Source organism: Phyllostomus discolor, chromosome 5 (genome assembly GCF_004126475.2).
Source record: "Phyllostomus discolor isolate MPI-MPIP mPhyDis1 chromosome 5, mPhyDis1.pri.v3, whole genome shotgun sequence".
Lineage (NCBI taxonomy): Eukaryota > Metazoa > Chordata > Mammalia > Chiroptera > Phyllostomidae > Phyllostomus > Phyllostomus discolor.
The window spans coordinates 171,585,565-171,604,971 of NC_040907.2; the positions used below are offsets into that span (position 1 = coordinate 171,585,565).

Genomic DNA, 19,407 nt, shown 5'->3' on the forward strand with positions numbered 1-19,407 from the left:
AATCTGTGGCTCCCAGTAGGGGTCCGGTTTCATTCTTCTGCCTGCTGATACACAGGGCTCCCCAGAACCATTTGCTAAAAGGCTAATTCTTTCCTTAGTTTTTCTTGGCAACCTTGCTGAAAGCAAGTTTTCCTTTGGTATTATTATTTTTTTTTTCTTTCCTCAAAAGCTTCTGGGCTACTCTTGCCTACTTTCTCCTCTGGTGAATTTTAGAATCAGAATTTGAGTTCTGTGCTGATCCTCGAAGATTCCCAGGGGGGCTACCTGGCACGTGTAGGTCGATCCGGTCAGAATTTGTAGCTTTACAATAGCTTCCCTGTATGTATGCACAGTACATCTCCCTGTTACTACGGCTGTTCTCACGCCCTTCAGTCCAGCTTTAGATTTTTTTTTTCACGTGGCTTCTGGGGATTGTTCATCAGGCTGATGCCTAGCTGCTGCATAGGCTTGTCCATATCACGAGTAGGATCTTTTTTCTGTTATGTCTTCACCATGGGGACCTTTAATGCAAAGAAATGCTCTTTTTTTTTAAGTTTCTCTTGTATCAGACCCTCTGCTGAACCGTCCTATCAGCTTAGCAGTTTGTAGCATGTCTTGGATTTTTTGTGTTATTGATCATATCAGCTACAGTGAAAGTTCTGTGAGCTCCTTCTGGACCCCTACAACACTGCAGAGTGGGAGGGCTGGGTGTCCCGGGTGAAGGTGAGGGAGGGAGCTGCCCACAGAGGGAAAGCGACGCAAAGATGGGGGAGGGGGGCAAAGGGACGATGTTTGCAGCTCAGGGACGGGGTTGGCTCCTCTTGGCTGGAAGATTCGGGAAGAGCAGGGCTCTTGCACTGCCCTGCCCCCCACCGCCCCCCAGCCAGGGGGTCCTCTGCATTGAGTGTGTGGCTTAGGAAAGACCGCCTGAGGGACAGTGGCAGGGACAGTGGCCAGCCCGCCACAGCAGGCATTCTGGACATGCAGGTGCTTGCCGTCAGCTGCCTGCTGAGCATCCAGGAGAAATAATTTCTGCAAGTCCCCCTCTGTCCAGGTGGTCTAGCTCGGGTGCTTACGGGGGCGTGAGGGCAACCCTGTAAACAGAAGGGGATCCGGTAACCAGATGGGAAGGTTCTGGGGCCCCTCGGCCCAGGAAGGAGGTTCGGTCCTGGCCCCGCGCAGCAGTGCCGGAGCTGAGACTGGCCGGGGGGTGAAAGGACAGTGGCGACACTACAGCTCAGGCTGCCCGGGGCAGCGAGAGCCCCGGTTCTAACTGCGGCACACCTTTGGGGATCCCACATACTGCGGACCGCGCCTCATTTTAGAGAGGCAGGAAATGTTGGCACAGGCAGCAGAGCGTTGGTTAAAAGAAGTAAAAACCAAGTGGTGAGCAGAATCTTGTTGACTGACCCCTGAAACTTCACAGTCATTTACTTCCAGTCTCCATTTATTTTTAATAGACTAGTTCTCAAGTGCACTTTCAAATTAAGTGGCCAGGAATATAAGCAGAGTACAAATTAGTGTAAAGTTAATTTCCAGTCCTTAAGTGGGCCGAAGCGCTGCTCACAGAGGAGGGCTGGGGAGGGTTCGGCTCTCGGAAACCGGCCCTTCCGCCACCCGCCTCCCCCGGCCATGCCCGGCGTCAACCTCCAGCTTGTCTCTGCTCCTAAAGCTCCTCCGGTCTCACCTTCGGCCGGTCGACCAGCAGGCCCACGGCTCACTGCTGACTGATGCGAGCCGTGACTCACTTCTTGGGCGAGTAGGTGTAATCACCAGAGCCCCACATTCCAGATTCTCCAAGACAATTCCAGTTTCACAGAGTTGTTTTATTTTTTTCAACACGATTCCCTAAATGTTCAAACAAATTTGATTTTGTTTTTTATTGCGTAGTAACTCACCAGATACATTCACAACAGAGAGAGACGTACCTGTCACCCCACGACATGGGGTCGGTTGGGGAATTTGATTACGGGGCGGGTGAAGGGGATGCGCCCTCCTTTCTCTGGGGGCACGACCCCCTGGTGTGGGGGCTGAGGCGGGGGCTGGGGGAGGGGACTGCAGGCGACACCCCTCCCCCCCCCTTGAAGGAGCAGGCAGGTGTGTGTCCCCATGTCTGAGGGCCAGGCTGCCACCTGGGACAGGTGCTCAGCGGCAGGAACCTCCCAGTGGACTCGCCCACACCTGGCCTGCGGGAGCCACGGCGGCGGGAGACGCGGCGGGCGACCGTCCTGACTCGGGGGGGGGGGTCCCGTGACGCAGGACACGGCGGTCACAGCGATGACCCTGGGAAATGTCCCCACACTGCGTCCCCCTTCCACTGCCACAAGCGAGTCCACCGTCCTGTCTCGTCGTCACGGCTGTAACAAGGCGCTGTCCCATGCAGTCGCCTTCACCTCGTTCTGCTGACCCGATGCTTTCTCCTTCTGCCAGCGAAGCGTCACACAGGAAATGCCCCAAGCACACACGACCACGAAATGACATCTTCCCCTTCTCCACAAAACCTCCAGCCCTGTACTGCAGGCACTTATGACTTAACCCCATCATCTCCCCACGCCAGAACAACAAATTCTCCTCCTGGTGAATACGATCCGTCAGATGCGGTGGTGGGGGGAGAGGACGATGGTACGAGGATCCCCGAGTCTGAGAACAGTAGCCCCCAACTCAGGGCCACGGCGTGGGAAGGAAAATCCACCCGGCTTCCGGGGGACCGGAAACAGGTGCCTTCTGTGCTCCACCGCTGACAAGGAAGGGCTGACCCGGTGACCGAAAGGGACAGAGAGCACAGTTTGGGTGGGATGGAGGGGACATCGGGGAAGCGATTGCCCCTTGGGAGGGTCGGAACAGCAGTGCCAACGGGAATGGTATAAATAGGACGATGTTCTAGAAGGATCGTCAGGCAGGAGAGGGGCCGGGTTAAACCTAGGTGAGATGGGGGGAGGGGAGAAAGCATCGGGGTGGCAACGGCAGCTTCCGGTGAGAGGAAGGGGGACCTGAGCGGAGCAGAGTGTCGGGGGGGAGAAAGCGGGGGAGGCTGAGGTTGGCGGGGAGACCAGGGCCCACACGGCGGAGGCCTGAGGGGAAGCGGGCTCCCTGCGAGGGGCCTCGGTCTGCGAGGGGCAGGAAGCCCGGGGGAGCGCCGACGGAGCTGTGCGGAGAGTGTGGTGGCGCCGGAGGGCCGGAACCCACGGCACATCATCGTCAGGGACGCCGGTAATGGGCCCGCGCCTGCACACTCACGGCACGTGGGTGGCCCCTGAGCCCCTCCCACCTCCCAGATGCTCTCCTCCCGTAACACGCGGTGACCCCTATAATGCCCACGCGCCCCTTCGTGTTCAGGCCCCCCCCACCCCAGCAGCAGGCTCTCCTCCTCTGAGGCAGGAAGCAGTCAGCGTGGGTGGGCAGGGGCGTGCAGGTCCCCCAGCAACACCTGTGACCCAGCCAGTGGGCTCCACGCTGGCCTCTGTGACGTGGTCCCCGTGTGACGTCGGTCGCACCATGTTTTTGTGAGTGTTTTCTGTTTTCATACATTTTTCTAACGAGAAGCAGCACGCGCAGCAAACGGAAGCTTTCTGGGTGCCTCCCGTGACGCAAGGCCAGGTGAGCTCCCTTCCCCCACTGCCCAGCCCTGGCCCTGGCCCTGGCCCCGGCAGCCACCCCCTCTCAACTGCCTGCGCGGTCCGGCTGGGTTCCGGCCCCTGTTCCCTCTGATCATCTGCAGGCCGCTGCCGGGGTGTCTTTCAAAGCCCGCACCCACCCACAGCGCCCCCTTGGTCGGGACCTTCCAACGGCCCTGAGTGCTCCTCCGTGACAACCGGCGCCATCGCCCTGGCGTCCGACTCCCGCACACTCCGGCTCTTGCCGACTCCGCGGCACGCCCTCGCTCCAGGTCAACCGTGGCTTGCCCGAAAAGTCCTTCCCTCTGTCCTCCCCAGCTTCAGGCCTCCTCAGTGCTTCCTCAGTCTTCTGTCTGGTTCCCCTGTCCCTTCCTCCAGGCAGCCTTCCCTGATCCTTCAGACCAGATGAGGTTCTCGGGTCTTCTTTGCAGCACACTCAGCACAGGTGTTAATTAGGCTTGTGATTCTTGGAAAAACATCAGTCTCTTCCCTCCAGCCCGGCGCGGACCCCCTTGTCCTAACGCCTGCTGGACCCTCTGTGGCGGTCACCATGCCCGTCCGTGGAGGTGCCCGTTACCACATGTGCGGCGGACCAGTGCGTGCAGGCGACCTTCTGGAGGGCGACCCCGGCCTTTCCCAGCATTGCCTTCTGGGGTGAAAGTAGCGCCAATGCCTCGTGCATTGTCTCCCACAGGCCTTATTACAGGTGACGATATGAAACACAGTCGCCCCTCAGGTGTGGCCAGCAACGCAGAAGGCCACGCACGGTGGGCCCTGTCTGGACACTGGAGCGAGGAAAGGCAAGCCATCCACTCCCAAATGAAAGCCAGCCCCCACTCTGCTCGTCAGCCAGCTCATGCTGATCGTAGCAAGATTAAAAAAAAACAACAAAAAAAAAAAAGAAAAAGAAAAGACAAGAGCCAAAAAGGGGTTTTTATTTTATCTCTAACTTAAATTGAGGAAAAGCCGTTATGTGCTGACTGGAGGGGCGAGGCGATGAGTCAGCACATTTCTGTCCGTCTCCGGGCCGACTCAGTGAAATCGGCGCCCCTAGAGCCGCCTCTGCCCACGCGTGACGGATAATACCAGGCCCGGGACCCCCCGGCGGGGTGTCTGCTGGACGGGCCGCTGCCTGGGCCTGTGGGGATTCCTTAGCTGAGCGCGACTGTCCCCTCCTCACCCTGACAGGGGCCGGCAGCTCAGAAGGGCCCTGAGACACGGGCAGGCGCCCCGGGGGGCAGCTGGGTCGTGAGACAAGCCAGCCTCTCTCTCCCTCACTCACAGACGGTGTGTGCGTGCTGTTCCGGGGGCCTGGGGGGGCCTGGGGCGGGGGGGCCTGAGCGCCGACCTCCGGTCTCCTGGCCCAGAGAAGGCAGGTTCAAGGGGAGGTGCAGGGCGAGATGCAGCATGGGCTTCATTCCCTCCCAGCAGGGGGGCTTCTGGTATGTTCTGTCGGGGGACTCAGCCGAGACCGGGGCAGAGGTGAGGCTTCTGGAAATCTCCAACTCTCCCCCGCCCCCTGCCCTGCCCCACCCCGCGGCTAGCAAAGCCTGGGGGGGACCCACCCTGGGGGGGCTGGGGCTGCAGGTCACTGCCACTTAGCACAGCCCTGGGGCGCGGCAGTGGGAAGGGTGCGTCTCCTCCACCACTGAGGGAGGGAGGGAGGGCGGGCGGGCGGGCAGGGGGCTTTCTAAGGCAGACCTCCCCCCTCCCCCATTCACAGGGACCAGGGTTGTCAGTAACGATAAAAGCGATAATTAGGAAATGACCTGCTTTACCCTTAATAATGCCCTTTTTTTTTTTGCCCTAACGTCTGGCTTGTCCGATGTTCACACTAAGAAGGCAAATTTCTTTGGGTTAAGAGATCGTATTTTGCCCTGTATGATGTGTACTTTTTGCCCACATTTTTGAGGGGAGAACAACTATGTGCATTATACATGGGTGGAGTGAGTACACACAATGGGAACAGTGACGGGCATTGTGATCCCGTGTGTAATGCACACGAAACGGGGGTGCACGTTGTACGTGGCAAATGCAGCGAGCATATTGTGTTTGGGGTGAGGATCTTGCAAAAACCCCAGTAGCCAGATTTTAAGTTCTAAATAGATGAGCTGTTTATACTTTAACGGATTCAACCATTTACATATAATGAGATTAATGTGATGACTCATTTTTATCTTATTGTATTTTTCATTTTATATTTTATTCTGTTTCTTTTTTGGACTCCTTTCTCTCTCCCTGGCCATCCACTGGGTAGGTGCACTATTTTTATTCACCCTCTATTATTTGGAATTGTGCATTTTGTTTTTCTCTTCTGTTTCTGGATATTCCTAAATTTGTAAGATGCATACTTATTAAAATCTAAAGTTAACCGCATCTCTATTGTTTGCCAGTACAAAATAAATTCTTAAACTGTTTTAAAACTGATTGCTCATCATGTTTTATTTTTATTTTTATTTTTTTAGGGAGAGAGGAAGGGAGGGAGCGAGAGAGGGAGAGAAACATCAACGTGAGAGAGAACCATCAATTGGGTGCCCCTCCCACACTTCCCGGACGGGGGACCAAAGCCGTAACCCAGGCATATGCTCTGACCTGGGGGAATCGAACCCACGACCTTTTGACCTTTTGGTTTATGGGATGATGCTTCAACCAACGGAGCCATGCTGGCCAGGGCGCTAATCTTGTTTCAAAACACCCAGATGGGGCCGTTATTGCTGTCATTGTTAGCTTGAAGAGTGTATTGAGATTTATTCCCGTGCAAGCTGTCCGCTTGCTGTTGCCTCTGCCATCTGACCCTTGTGTCTGGCGTCCGCCTCCTTCTTCCCGGGACCTTCTGGGCGCAGGCGATTCTCCCCGGCGCTGCAGGAAAATGCCTGTCGCTCGTGCTTTGTGACGCAGGTCGACTGAGTGCAGCGCTGAGGCTGGCAGTGGCGTGCCCCCCCCCCCCCGCCCCCACTCTGACGTCTGGACTCCGCGGCTGCTGACGCAGCGGGCGCTGGCGGCTCCGCGGTCCTCTTGTGAGAATTGGGCCTCTTCCCTCGGGTGGTTTTAGGGTCTCTTCTGGGTCTCCGCCTGCGGGCTCACGCGGAGCCATCCTGGGGCGGGCTGGTATGTGGTCTTCCCGCCGGGACTCCTGTCTGTCCTCAGTTCAGGGGCGTCCTCGTCCTGCCGTGTTGAGACGCTGCTTCCTTCCTGTGTTTTCACCCTGGAATTTCTACTTGGCCCACCCTGTTCTCTTTAAAACAGTTATTTTCCCCTGGCTGGCATAGCCCAGTGGATTGAGCGTGGGCTGCGAACCAAGAGTGTTGCAGGTTCGATTCCCAGCCAGGGTACATGCCTGGGTTGCAGGCTATGACCCCCAGCAACTGCACATTGATGTTTCTCTCTCTCTCTCCTTCTCCCTCCCTCCCCTCTCTAAAAATAAATAAATAAAATCTTTTAAAAAACTGTTATTTTGTGCTCTGATTTTTCTGTTATCTCGAATTCCTGGCAGTGCTAAGTCTGGTTTCTCCTGTTCACCAGTGCTCGCTCACGGCGGTCTTTTCAGTTGTGTGGTTTGTCATTTTGATTTTGGGCTCATTGTTATATTTTTCCCTCCCTCCCCTCCTTCCCCTCCTTCCCTCCCTCCCTCCCTCCCTCCCTGCCTCCCTCCCACAGACATCTTACGTAGCCTGGGCTATGGAAACACCCCTGTAGATCGATTTGGGGTTGGCTTCAGCTTGGGCCCGTGGGGCACAGGGCTGCTGATCTGGGGTTCATTTTGGGGTCGATGTATGGACGGGGGTTGCATTCCCACGCAGGGGTTAGAAATCTGGGCAGGGGCCCACTCCCTTCCAACCATATGCTCGAGCGGCGAGCAGGGTTTCAGCTTCTCTCTGTGTTACGAGATCGCTCTCCAGCTCAGCACGGCCCTCTTCCTGCCCCTTCTCTGGGTGGAGTCGTTCTCCCCCTTTCTCACCGGGGACGCAACTCCCTGGGGGCCCAGCTTCTGTGGATTCTCCGTCACAGGGGCCCGCTCCTCTTGTCTCCAACCCCCCAGCACCAGGTCCTCTCTCTGGGCCCTGAACGGCCCTTGGGGGTCCCAAGACCCCCAGTCACCAGCCTACTGTTCTGGCCTCGCGTCCCCTCTGTGTTCCTGCCTCCTGACTCCCTCCCATGCTTGACCGGGTGTTGACAACCATCCTTCTGTGCGTCTCTCTTGTCTAGGGTGTCTCTGTGCTCCCTTCAGCCCACCCCCCGAATCGCTGGGGGTCGGGAGGTGTGTGTGCCACGTGCAAACACGTGACCACGAAACAAGTGCTGCCGTAAAGCAGAGTGTGCCACGGCGTGGGCTCACCACAGACCGTGGCGACGGCTACCTGACCACACTACAAACGCAATGCCCCTGCTAAGCTTGTCCTTTGAAAACAAATGCCCAGGTTTCCCTGAAACGGGTGACCGTCCTCATCCTCAGAGGGCGGCCACTCTCTCTGAGCCCCCACATTCACGCACGGAGACCAGGATGGGGTGCACAGCAAGCACGTCTTAAAAAGGAACAAATAAAACGAACACCTTGTCCGAGTCACGTGTAAGACGTCTGTAACAACCCCGATACAGCGCCCTGTCAACCTGCTGGGTACGTCTGTGGAAGGTGAAGCAGAACCAGTTTTCCTCCGAATTCTTTAAGGCACTTCCCAGTTGAACGCAGTCAAGTTCAGCCCAGGGATGACGGCTTTCTGAGCTGACTCTGACTTTGGAGGGGCTTTCTAGAGGAGACATGCCCAAACGAGCATCCCACAGTCCTTGGAAAGCGGGTTCAAGGTCAAGCTACAATGAAGCCGTATCGTCAAGGGCTGTCCCGGCACATTCTCGGCCAAGGCCAAGTTCCCCTGGGGTAACGATGGGATTGCTCAGGCACCAAGGGGTGCTCGCGCTCTCCTCGGGGCCCAGAGGAAGGGGCTGGGAGGCGGGGCTGTTTAGGCTCAAACAGCCCCAGGTGTCACGCACAGATGGGATGGCTGGGTATCACAGTGGGCCGAACACGCAGGGCTTACCGTGTGGTTTCGAGTGAGGGACACGTCGGTGCCGTCCTGCAGGTAGTGGGTTTCCGTGAAACCGCTGGCAATGAGGCCTCTGTGGGGGGAAACCAGGAAAAGCTGAGTGTGGGATCACTCTGATGTGTCGCTGGTGAATGTTCAGGTCGCAGGGCAGCCAGGGACTGACCCCGCCTCCTGCTTGTGTTACAGAAGACCCAGTTTCCCGGGGCTCCCAAAGGACCTGCATGGGGCAGGTTATCCTGGGAGAATCGGGGAGATTCAGGCAGGCGGGACTCAGACGTGTGGGCATGGAACACCCCCCACGTGGACCCCCACCCTCCCACCTTATTCTCCAACACACGCTCAGGCATCTGCACGCCCTGGCATATGTGCCCACAGGCACACATGCACACACACACTGGGACACGCACACACGCTCACTCTTCTCTAAAGAGCGTGAGGATTTCCAAGCAGGGAGAACCGCCCGCCTGGAAGTCCCACTGTCTAGAATGAACAGCACAGCCGCCTGCCTTGGCTTGGGACCCAGCCGCCTGGACAATGGCTTCAGACCCACAGTCTTGCCCTTGCGGATCCCCCAGTGGGTGAGTGGACAGCCGTCCATGTTAAAGTGTCAAAGAAGAGTTAGAACAACACTGCAGGAGGCTCCATCACCACCACCCACATCACGGAGCCCCTTCAGCTTCCGGCTTTATCTGCCTCCTGTTCACTCACCTGTCCATCTGCCCTCAGAAATGACGCCACAGGGCTCTTTGCTCCCCATTGCGGCCCCGCCCCCCGCCCAGGATTTGTTAAGCCCTTTACATGTATCTCATTTAATTCTAACAGCATCTAGTATCTGGCTCTGTGAGTTAGATACTACATTTTACCCAATTTAAACAAGGAGACCAAGATACAGGGAGGTTAAGTGACCTGCCCAAGGCAGCACCCCGTGGCTCTGCTCCAGAACTTGGCATTACTCATACCTTCACAAGCGGGTCAAAAGATATTTATTGCGTGCTGGCTGCAGGCCCTGTGCTGAGTGCTGAGTGAATATATGTTCAGTGGAATAATGGATGTATGGATGGATAGATGAATGGATGGTAGATGGATGGATCAATGAATGGATGATGGATAGGTGAATGGATGGATGAATGGGTGCATAGATGGGTGGGTGGGTGGGTGGATAGATGGTTGGATGGGTGGATGGATGATTGGATGATGGACAATGAATAGATGGATGCATGGATGATGGATGGATGGATGATAGACGGATTAATGAATGGATGGATAGATGAATGGATGGATGATGAATGGATGGATAAATGGATGATGGATGGATGGGTGATGGATGGATGGATGGATGATAGACAGATTAATGAATGGATGGATAGATGAATGGATGGATGATGAATGGATGGATAAATGGATGATGGATGGATGGATAGATGAATGGATGGATGATGAATGGATGAACGGATGAGGGATGGATGGATGTGTGGATGATGGATGTATGGATGATAGACGGATTAATGAATGGATGGATGGATGGGTGATGGATGGATGGATGGATGATAGATGGATAGATGAATGGATGGATAAATGGATGATGAATGGATGGATAAATGGATGATGGATGGATGGGTGATGGATGGATGGATGGATGATAGACAGATTAATGAATGGATGGATGGATGAGGGATGCACGGATGGATGAGTAGATGTGAGGAGAACACTGCAGGTACATTCTCGTTTGTCTAGGGCCAGCCTCTCCCACTTGTAAACAGATTTCCTGTCCTCCTTAGGGACTGCGGGTGACACCGAAGGGCGCTCAGTCAAGGCGTTCTGAGCCGTGCGTCTAATGTAAAAGGGGCTGAAAGTCAGAGGTCCCTTGAGAAAACGAGAGAGGCAGGCGGACAATGGCCACATTGGAAATGTGACAGCAACGGACCTGCAGCCTTTAGATTTCCCAAGGGAGGAAATCCAATTAGAGAGACTTTCTGTGTCAGCAAATGGAAACAGAAGGTGAATGCCTAATTTCATGAGAACATTCTTTTTCCCCTGCTTATTAGATTCGCTGATCTAACAAGGAACTCTGTTCTTCTCTATACCAGAAAATAAAATCAGGAGTTCATTGTGCTGTTTTTCATTTGTTTTGCTGTTATAAGTGATACCTCCACATTCTCTCATTTAGCCAGTATTTAGTACGCTGGATATCGGGAATACGATACCCCAAGAACTCGCCGTCTAGTGAGGGACAGACCCGGAGGGTGATCACAGCTCTGGGATAGAGACACATACACCCAAAGCACGGGGGTGGGGGGGATTCAAGGGAAGACTTCTAACCCAGAAGCCTGGGGGAGGTGGCGCTCATCGTGAAGGATGGGGGAGAAGGGGTCAGGCTGAGAGAGGGTCAGTGAGGTGGAATGTGGGGAGGAGTGAGGAAGAGAACATTCTAGATAGAGGAAACTACATTCTCAAAGGCACAGAGGGCACAGAAACAGCATGTTAATAGGGGGTGGGTGCAGGAGATGTAAAACTATAATTTCAAGTTGCTGGGGAGTAACATTTGAGGTTGGGAGACATGGTGCCCAGACAGGCAGGCCGGGGACCAATCCTGTAGGTTGCCATGAGTTGATAATTTTATCCCATGCGACGGGAAGCCATCAGACACAGTGGTGATCTAGCAGACACGAGCTTGGGAGCTGCAGGCCACCCCGACAGGCAGGGCGTGGCAGCGGGCAGGGCGGTCAGGAGGAGGCTGGAGTGCGAGTTCGCGCCAGGGCCCAAACCGGGGCGTGAGCCCTCAGGGTGGGAAGTTCAGGGGCGAGAACAGAACTGGAAACCTCGGTTTCCAATGGAGACAGGTCACTCAGAAAGGAGGGAAGGGACCGCGCGCTGAATCTCGGCTGTGCTGAGTGTGGGACGTCTGGGAGACGTTCTCCTGGCGATGTCCAGGAAGCAGCTGGCCCCGAGAGGCGGAGATTTCGGGAGCAGCTCGAAGACAGAGATGGAGCCACTCAGACAGGACACACTTCCCTGATGAGAAGACACAAGTAGAATCTTGTCCTTCCCGGCTGACCGTTGCATTTTCCGATTTCTGACCTCAGAGACTTCGTATACACAGGGTCCGGCGCAAATAATGCCCCTCGTTTTTGTGACAAAACCTTTCATTACAGAACCACCAGCATGTCAGTCTGTAACATCACAACATCACACTCGAGCACACCCTAGGACATTTTGGGTGAAACGTTCAGATTAAAACTATAAATTATCGCACCCGTATTACTATCCTATCGACCACACTCACGCAGGTGTTCCTTCTGCCGGACCCTGTCTGTGGCCGGAAACGATCATTTAGAATTTACGTTGAATATTATTATGTGCGTAATGTTCTTCCTAATAACATTTCTGAAATGATTTGAGTATGGCAATAAAAAAAACCCAAATTGTTTTTAGATCAATGTTGGAATTATTCTTCTCTAAATTCACCATTATATAATTTAGTTATCTAGGCTGCACACGATAGATTTCATCAATACGACATATTTTGCTCCCCGAAGTGCAGGAGAACAAGAAACACCTACTGGCGTCTGTCTGTGGGCGCACTTTCTCTGCCCACCTCCCCCCGTGGATTGAGTGCTCGTCTCTCCTGTATTCTTCCAGGATTCCGTTACAAGGCTTCCTCCCTTCTACCTCATTTCTCCTTGGCTCGTCTCCTCCCACCTCGGGCTGAGCTCAGGGCGGAAACCGACCCCTAAGCCTAGCACCATGGCTAGCATCCCGGAAGTGCTTAATGAATAAGCGGGTGGCACACACCGAATCATTCTTATAGAAAAGCAACCCAAGCCCTGGCTGGCGTGGCTCAGTGGATTGAGCGTGTGCTGCGAAGCAAAGCATCGCAGATTCGATTCCCAGTCAGGGCACCTGCCTGGGTTGCAGGCCAGGTCCCCAGTGGGGGCCACATGAGAGGCAACCACACATTGATGTTTCTTTCTTTCTCTTTCTTCCTCCCTTACCTTCTCTAAAAATAAATAAATAAAATCTTAAAAAAAAAAAAGAAAAGGAAAGCAACCCAAATTGTACAGAATGTGTTCCAACCAACTGGATCAAATAAAATGAAAAGAAACGTGGTTCGACATTGCAGGCCCCGATCGTGGAGGCGGGGGTGGAGGCGGGGGTGGGGGTGGGGCGAGGTCCAGACAGTCACATTCACTCTGTTGCTATTTCAACCACGTCGAGGGCTGCCAGATGCTCGACACCGGCCCTGACACCTGGTCGTCAATTCTAGAGCCACTGAGACGAGGGAAACAGGGGAAGAGGAGCTGTGAGATTGGCATCGATCATTCAGAATGAGGAAAAATGCAGTGATGACAGGCCCGCGTTGTCTGATCGTTTCGTGGGAGACCGCCCACGTGGGCGTGTACAGTTGAGTCTTTCTATGTGGAGGGAGGGCGGGGGGGCCACGCAAAGGCCGCATCAGGGGGTCCGGTCTGCCGGCTGCGCCCGCAGGCACTCTCACCCCTCGGTGGGTGAGAGCCGGGCTTCTGTGATCTCCCCGGCAAACCCACTTGGTATTCAGAGGCTCCAACTCAGTTTTCTGCCGAAGATTTACTTCGCCACACGTTGTTATTATCCCACAAATTACCAAATCACTCATACATGCATTTGGGTAATGATGTTCTCTTGCAAGGACGTGGAGATGCAGCGAGGAATATATTCCTAGGAGGGATGAACTGCCTGGAGCTTCCACGAGACACAGCGCACAATAAACACCATAATTAAAAATCATGATGTGACGTGCCTAGTTCTGAGAATAAATGCCCTTCATTAAAACGATCTGTTCCTCAACCGCAGCTAAATAAAGGCAGAGAAAGCCGGTCTGGACCCAGGCCGGGCACACTGCCTGCCCAGAGATCCCATTCTGGTCGGCGGCAAAAGCTCTAGACTGGCCGAGTCCTGGGCTCTGCACGCCGGCACCGTGGGCTCTCCTGGCCCTTTCACAGCGACCGGACAACTGAACAAGTCTCCATGGAGACAGCACGTCGTCAAGGGGTGACCTGAGAGCAGGAAATGAACAATAGTGAAAAGGGTAGAGACCGGGTGTTGTCTACGTCTCGGCTCGTGTTTCTTTCAGAATCGATCTTTGCAAATGTGTGTGCTCTTTGTTCTCCGCGTGGGAAAGTCTCCCGGGTAAATGACACAAGCTCCGGGGTCCTGATCTGGGGAGTGGGAGCAAAGTACCGGCCCTGTCCCTGTCCCTGTGTTGTGTCCCCAGCATCACCATCTCTCTCCCTCCTGGCGCTGCGGCTGTGGGCTGGGTGCGCCAGGCCTGGCGACACCTGCCCTTCAGGTACGTTTTCTTCACTGGCCTTGGCACGGGCCCTGCGGTTGTCGTCGGCGTGACAAGGAAGGGGCAGCTACTCAGAGAGGCTAAGTGACTTGTCCAGGGCCTCACAGCCGAGCCCGTGGAGACTGAACGTGGCTCCCTCTGGGCCCAAAGTCAGCTCGTCCTGACCGCTGGGCGATGCTGCCGGCCAGGAGGAAGGGTCAGCACGTGGTCTCAGAGAGACTGAAAATAAGCGGCAGCAAACCGTCCTCCATCTTTTTCCTGAAATTATTATTATTCTCGCAATGCAAAATGGGGCTTAACGCTGTGTCTCTTAGCACCCAATTCGATTTAGCTACAAAATCCAAATTATTTTTGGTTATAATTTCAGCATTTTGGGATCCTGACTATTTAGAACTCTGCATCTGTAAGAAGAATGGAGCATTCACACTCGACTTCCTCTTGTTATTCTCCATTTTCTAAAACTCTCAAAATAATCAAAACAACTTGTTTGTTTTTTTTTTTTCCCCTGGAATTGAAAAAAAAAGTTCCCTTTCCCCAGCTCTTTCTCATTTAGTTTCACAAAGTATAATAAATAAAACTGTTGATACAGCATTTTGGAAACTGTAGGGGACAATTTAGTTTCCTGCAAAATAATCTCTTAATACATTGCTTCCAAGTTAAGCCGTAAATACACAGAAGTTTGGACCCAGCCGTGCGGCAGCACTGACACTGAAGAATGTTATTACTACTGTTCGGGACTGCCCCGATGACCCCGTCCGTCCCCAGAGTAGACATGTTACACTCGGAGACGCGGTGGCAATCTGTGTGAGGACCGTAGGGCTGATTTGCCGATCGCATTTTCCAACAGAAATGCACAAGCCGGCGGAAAACGAGGGGCCCTTGACCACAGTGAGCTCCACGGCGTCTCTCTACACGGGCCTAACGCTTTGGGCTACGTTCTCCCCCTTTTTGTGATCCTCTGCAGCTCCAAAGACTTTTGGAGGGGGGCTTACGACGGCTCCAGTTTGTTCTTGATGTTCTATGACTGTCTTCACAATATGAGACTTACCATATTGTCCTTACCAAAGGACAACAGACTGTCCTTTTATGAGGACAATTTGTAGAACTAGAAGGATGTAAGGAACAGAGAAAAAGTTGAAAACTCAATAAATGATTGCTCCCCAAGATCCATCAAGCCCCCCACCCCCCTTAGAAGGGATCATGAGAATGATAGAGCTTAGCTTGCTTCCGCCATCGTCACGCGGCCCTGCCAACCTAGGTCACAACAGCCACTTCTCCTAAGCTTCAGAGCGTCCTTCTTGCTTTTGCCATTGAGCGCAGCTGCACCCGTGGTTACCACCCGTCTGAGCTCTTCCTAACACGCTTTGCACGCACGGTTTTGTTTCACTTTTACAACCACCGCAGTGGGTAGGTGCCCGTTGGAGATGAGGAACCGAGGCCCAGAGGGGTTAAGGGACTTGTGGAGGGTCACACAGCTGGTACTGTGTGGTCTGACCTCAGAGTCCACACCCGTACTGACACACTTGTGTGACTTCCGTGTCAGCCTTTCGTTGTGTTTTTCTGCTCATCTCTCTTTAAATGGACACTCCATTATATACATTAATGCCCGACCTTGAAAACAATTAGAAAGACATTACAGCTTGGGTTGTGTGGGTGGTCTACCCATTTCCTGTCTATTACAATGGGTTCCAAATGGGAAAGAGCAATGAGGTCCTGCAAATTGGAGGTCGTCGCCTCTGGAGCGAGGAAGAATCACCCGAGCGTGTCTGGTCACTTCATGAGTGGGGTGTGGGGAAGGTCAGCACGACACCACACACGAAGGTGCATGAATCCAGTCTTGCCAGGGAATGAAAAACCAAGCCCAGCCCTGACCAGTGTGGCGTGGTTGGTTGGGCGTCGTCCTGCAAAGGGAAAGGTCGCCGGTTCTATTCCCGGTCAGGGCACAGGCCTGGGTGGCAGGTTTGGCCCCCAGGCCGGGATGTGCGGGAGAGGCAAACGATCGATGTTTCTCTCTGACATCCATGTTTCTCTCCCTCTCTTTCTCCCTCCATTCCTCCCTCTCTAAAATCAATCAATCAATCTCAGAAAAAATCCCGCTCATGTACCTTATCCATCCGTGCCAAACATCCAGGCTGTAGCTGACAACGATGCACTGGGCTTGCCCCATCTCGTCCCAGTTGCTGATCCATGTCACCTTGCAAGTGGTACTTCTGGGCCCCGTGGTCTGCTCACGGAGGCCCGTGGTCTGGGGTGCCGCAGGACATGTTACGACCGGCGGGTTTTGAGCCCTTACAGAGCACTGCGCGGGTGACACAGGGCCGTTTTGTGGGTATAGAAGCTGGGCTCAGAGGGGTTAGGAAGTCTGCCCAAGTGACAATGGACGGAGGCTGTCGGATGCCAACATACCTAACACGCGGCCTTCGGTCGTCACTCGGATGTGGAAGGACCTTCCTCGGCCCCCTCCCGTCCTGTTGTCCTGTTGAATTCTTGGAGGGTCATTTTAAGAAATGCCTTTACCTGACGGAATAACTGAACACAGCGCCCAGGGGAATCAGAGGTGAGGAGCAGCCTCTCCCAGCGGGCGCAGTGCTGCAAGTTTGGGGGGGGGGGTCTTTGTCACTGCCGAGGCCCCACCCACCGGCCAGTTCCTGGCTCCCAGCGGGCTGCCAGTCCGTGTCTGCAGAACAGCTGGGCTGATACAGTTTCGGACCAGGAGACACATCTGCCTTCCAGACACCTCTTCGGCGGCCGGGCAGCCAGCCGCGGCTGAGAGCAGTCTGGCTCTGCCGCTCTCTGCTCGCGTGACCTTGGGCATGAAGTTTGACCTCATCGTACTGGAGCGTCCTCACCTGCGAGGGGGGTCATGCACGCACCTCGCAGGGCTCTTGTGAAGATAACGCACGTGGAACATTTGAAAACATGCCTGGCCTTGATGACGTGCTCACTGATGTGAGCAACCGTTATCATTAATGAACCTGTCGGCTCCCATCATCCGTCTGGCCCTCTGTCCCTGGGCCACATCGCCATTTCTGTCGCCCGACCTTGTGTGACAGCTGCCACATCGGTCTCCTGTGCGCGCGCCGGTCCCATTCGAGTCCATGTTTCATGCCATGGCTGGCATGTCAAGTTTTTAAAACAAAAGTCCGATCACGTGACTCCTCCACCTTCAATACTGTGCCGCTCCTTCCAGAGCCCAGAGCGAAGCTCAGATTCCGCAGTGTGGACTCGCCCCTGCCTCCCTCTCTACGCGTCCTCGCCTAGGCACTGCGCCTCCACCCTTCTAATCGTGGTCTGGGACATCCCCCCCGACTTCCCTGCCTGCCCCTTGTGATAGCTGCCTGTCCTTGGTGACCCCCCCCTCCCCACTGCCTTGTAGGGTCCCCTACGGCCCCTGGGGCTCTCATCACTGCTTATTTGCTCTGTGACTAGAGGTTTGGACGCCAGTTAGGGTAGGGCCTCCCCTGTGATCTTCTCTCTGTATCCCCAGCCCTTGGATGAGGGTCTGGAACCTAGCAGGTGCTCAATAAACATCTTTTTAAGGAATGTAGCCATCAGAAATGAGAAAGACACATCAAAGGCACTTATGGGCAACCCAGGGCCATTATTGGTTTGCCGCGGCTTTGGGGCTCCAGGAGGAGTTTTTTCCTTGTCCGAAACCAACACCACCAGCACCAACACACACGCCTACAGCCCGGCAGATAAAAGAGACGTGGACCATTCAAGGTGCCACCGCCTAGACCAGGTCTAGCCTTTCATTCACACCGTCGAGCAAATGATATACTTAAAAAAAAAAAAAAGATAGAAGAGCATTTTCTCAATTTCTAGCATGAAAAAAGAAAAGTCTAGCCAGGTGATTTAGAACCACTACATCAACACAGCTTTTAATTTTCAGACGCAGCTTTGAACCTGAAGACTGAAAGGGCTGGGGCCTGCGTGCGCCGCGCTCACGCCAGCTGCCGCAGGAGGGGATGCTGCATCGACCGCGTCCCCTTTTCGCTCAAGGCCGGGAGCCTGGCGCCGCGGTGGTCGGCCGGTCCCTGAGCTGCTCCACAGAGGGCTGGACGCGGTTCAGCCCGTTTTCCTCACCGGCACCGCTCGCTGAGACACTTTTATTGATTGGTGCTCTGAGGCAAGAGGGGGTTTTCCTGGCCTCGGGGAAGCCAGCCCACCCGCCAGCCCCCGGGGCAGACTTGCAGGCCTGCCAGCTGGGCTCTCTTAAAACCTGACCTACGCTGCACCAAACTCACAGAATGTTTGTGAGGTCAAATTTGTTCTTTCCTGCTTACGCAAAGACAGCTCCTCTCCGCAAGTTCCCGCGGCCTTGCGGCCAAGAGGCAGATGCCAGGAGTGACCTCGGGCTGGGTGCGGGGGAAAGACCCTAACTTTCCCGAGTTTGCTCAATCAGCCGCTGTGCTGCTGCTCAGACCTTCTCAGGGCACCGAGCAGTGTGCCTGGGTTTTGGTAAGGATGCCTGCCTCTTTTTAATTTATTTTTTAACGGCCAACCTGCTGTGCTGAGGCTGCACACAGAGCTACACCCTTGCTCCGGGGTCAGTGCCACCTCTGCCTGCTCAGACCCCGGAGGCTGAGCCAGAGAGACCCCCCCCAAAGCCCCGTGCTCCTGCCAGCACGTACTGGCGCCAGCCGCTCCGCCTGTGGGAGATCCATTCAGAAAGTACGTATCTTTGGGACAAGGAAGGGTTGTTCACACGGAAAACTTGAAGCTGAGACCATGTATCCGATCTGAATTCTAGCTGCTCTGCGAACTTTGCGGGAAGTCTTCTTCTGTTCCTTTTTTGAAGACACCAGCCCTGGCTGGCATAGCTCAGTGGATTGAGCACGGGCTGCGAACCAAAGCGTCGCAGGTTCGATTCCCAGTCAGGGCACATGCTTGGGTTGCAGGCCATGACCTCCAGCAACCGCACATTGATGTTTCTCTCTCTCTCTCTATCTCCCTCCCTTCCCTCTCTAAAAATAAATAAATAAGATCTTTAAAAAATTTTTTTAAAAAGTATTAACTTGTTTCTAAAAAAAAGACACCAGAGCACGAAGTACTTGTGCACCCAAGGCGGATATTTCTGTTTCTGGGTAACAAGTCTCAACATGCTGAGCTGACGGTTTCCTACCCGATCAGCACTGGTTTTGTTTTTTTGTTTTTAAATCATCAGGAAGGGGATGCATGTAGACTTCATGCTCCTGAGACCCCTCTGAGAAGAAGACCACGCAGCAGCCCCCCGTGACCACGGCCACTGGCAGACTTCCTCTCGGGAGAAGGGCCGTTCCCATCCGTGCTCCCTCCCCTGGGCTTGAGCTGTGGCCGCCTCCCGGCGGGCTCTCCAGAGGCAGGCGCACACTTCGTACAGGGCCCTTGTCTCTCCGGCCACGCCTGCTTCTAACTTAAAACGGAGGGTTCCGGCTCACGCTCGCAGCCCACTTCCTACGAGCACGTA

General features: G+C 54.5%; 1 protein-coding gene across 1 annotated transcript in view; it reads right to left on the reverse strand.

Moving 5' to 3' along the window:
* The window catches only part of ADAM12 (ADAM metallopeptidase domain 12), a 230,999-nt gene that overhangs the window by 93,171 nt on the left and 118,421 nt on the right, over positions 1-19,407 (reverse strand). Inside the window, exon 4 of the mRNA XM_036027533.1 lies at positions 8,627-8,705. Within this exon, the coding sequence (XP_035883426.1) occupies positions 8,627-8,705 (79 nt within the window). The remainder of the gene's footprint in view (positions 1-8,626; positions 8,706-19,407) is intronic.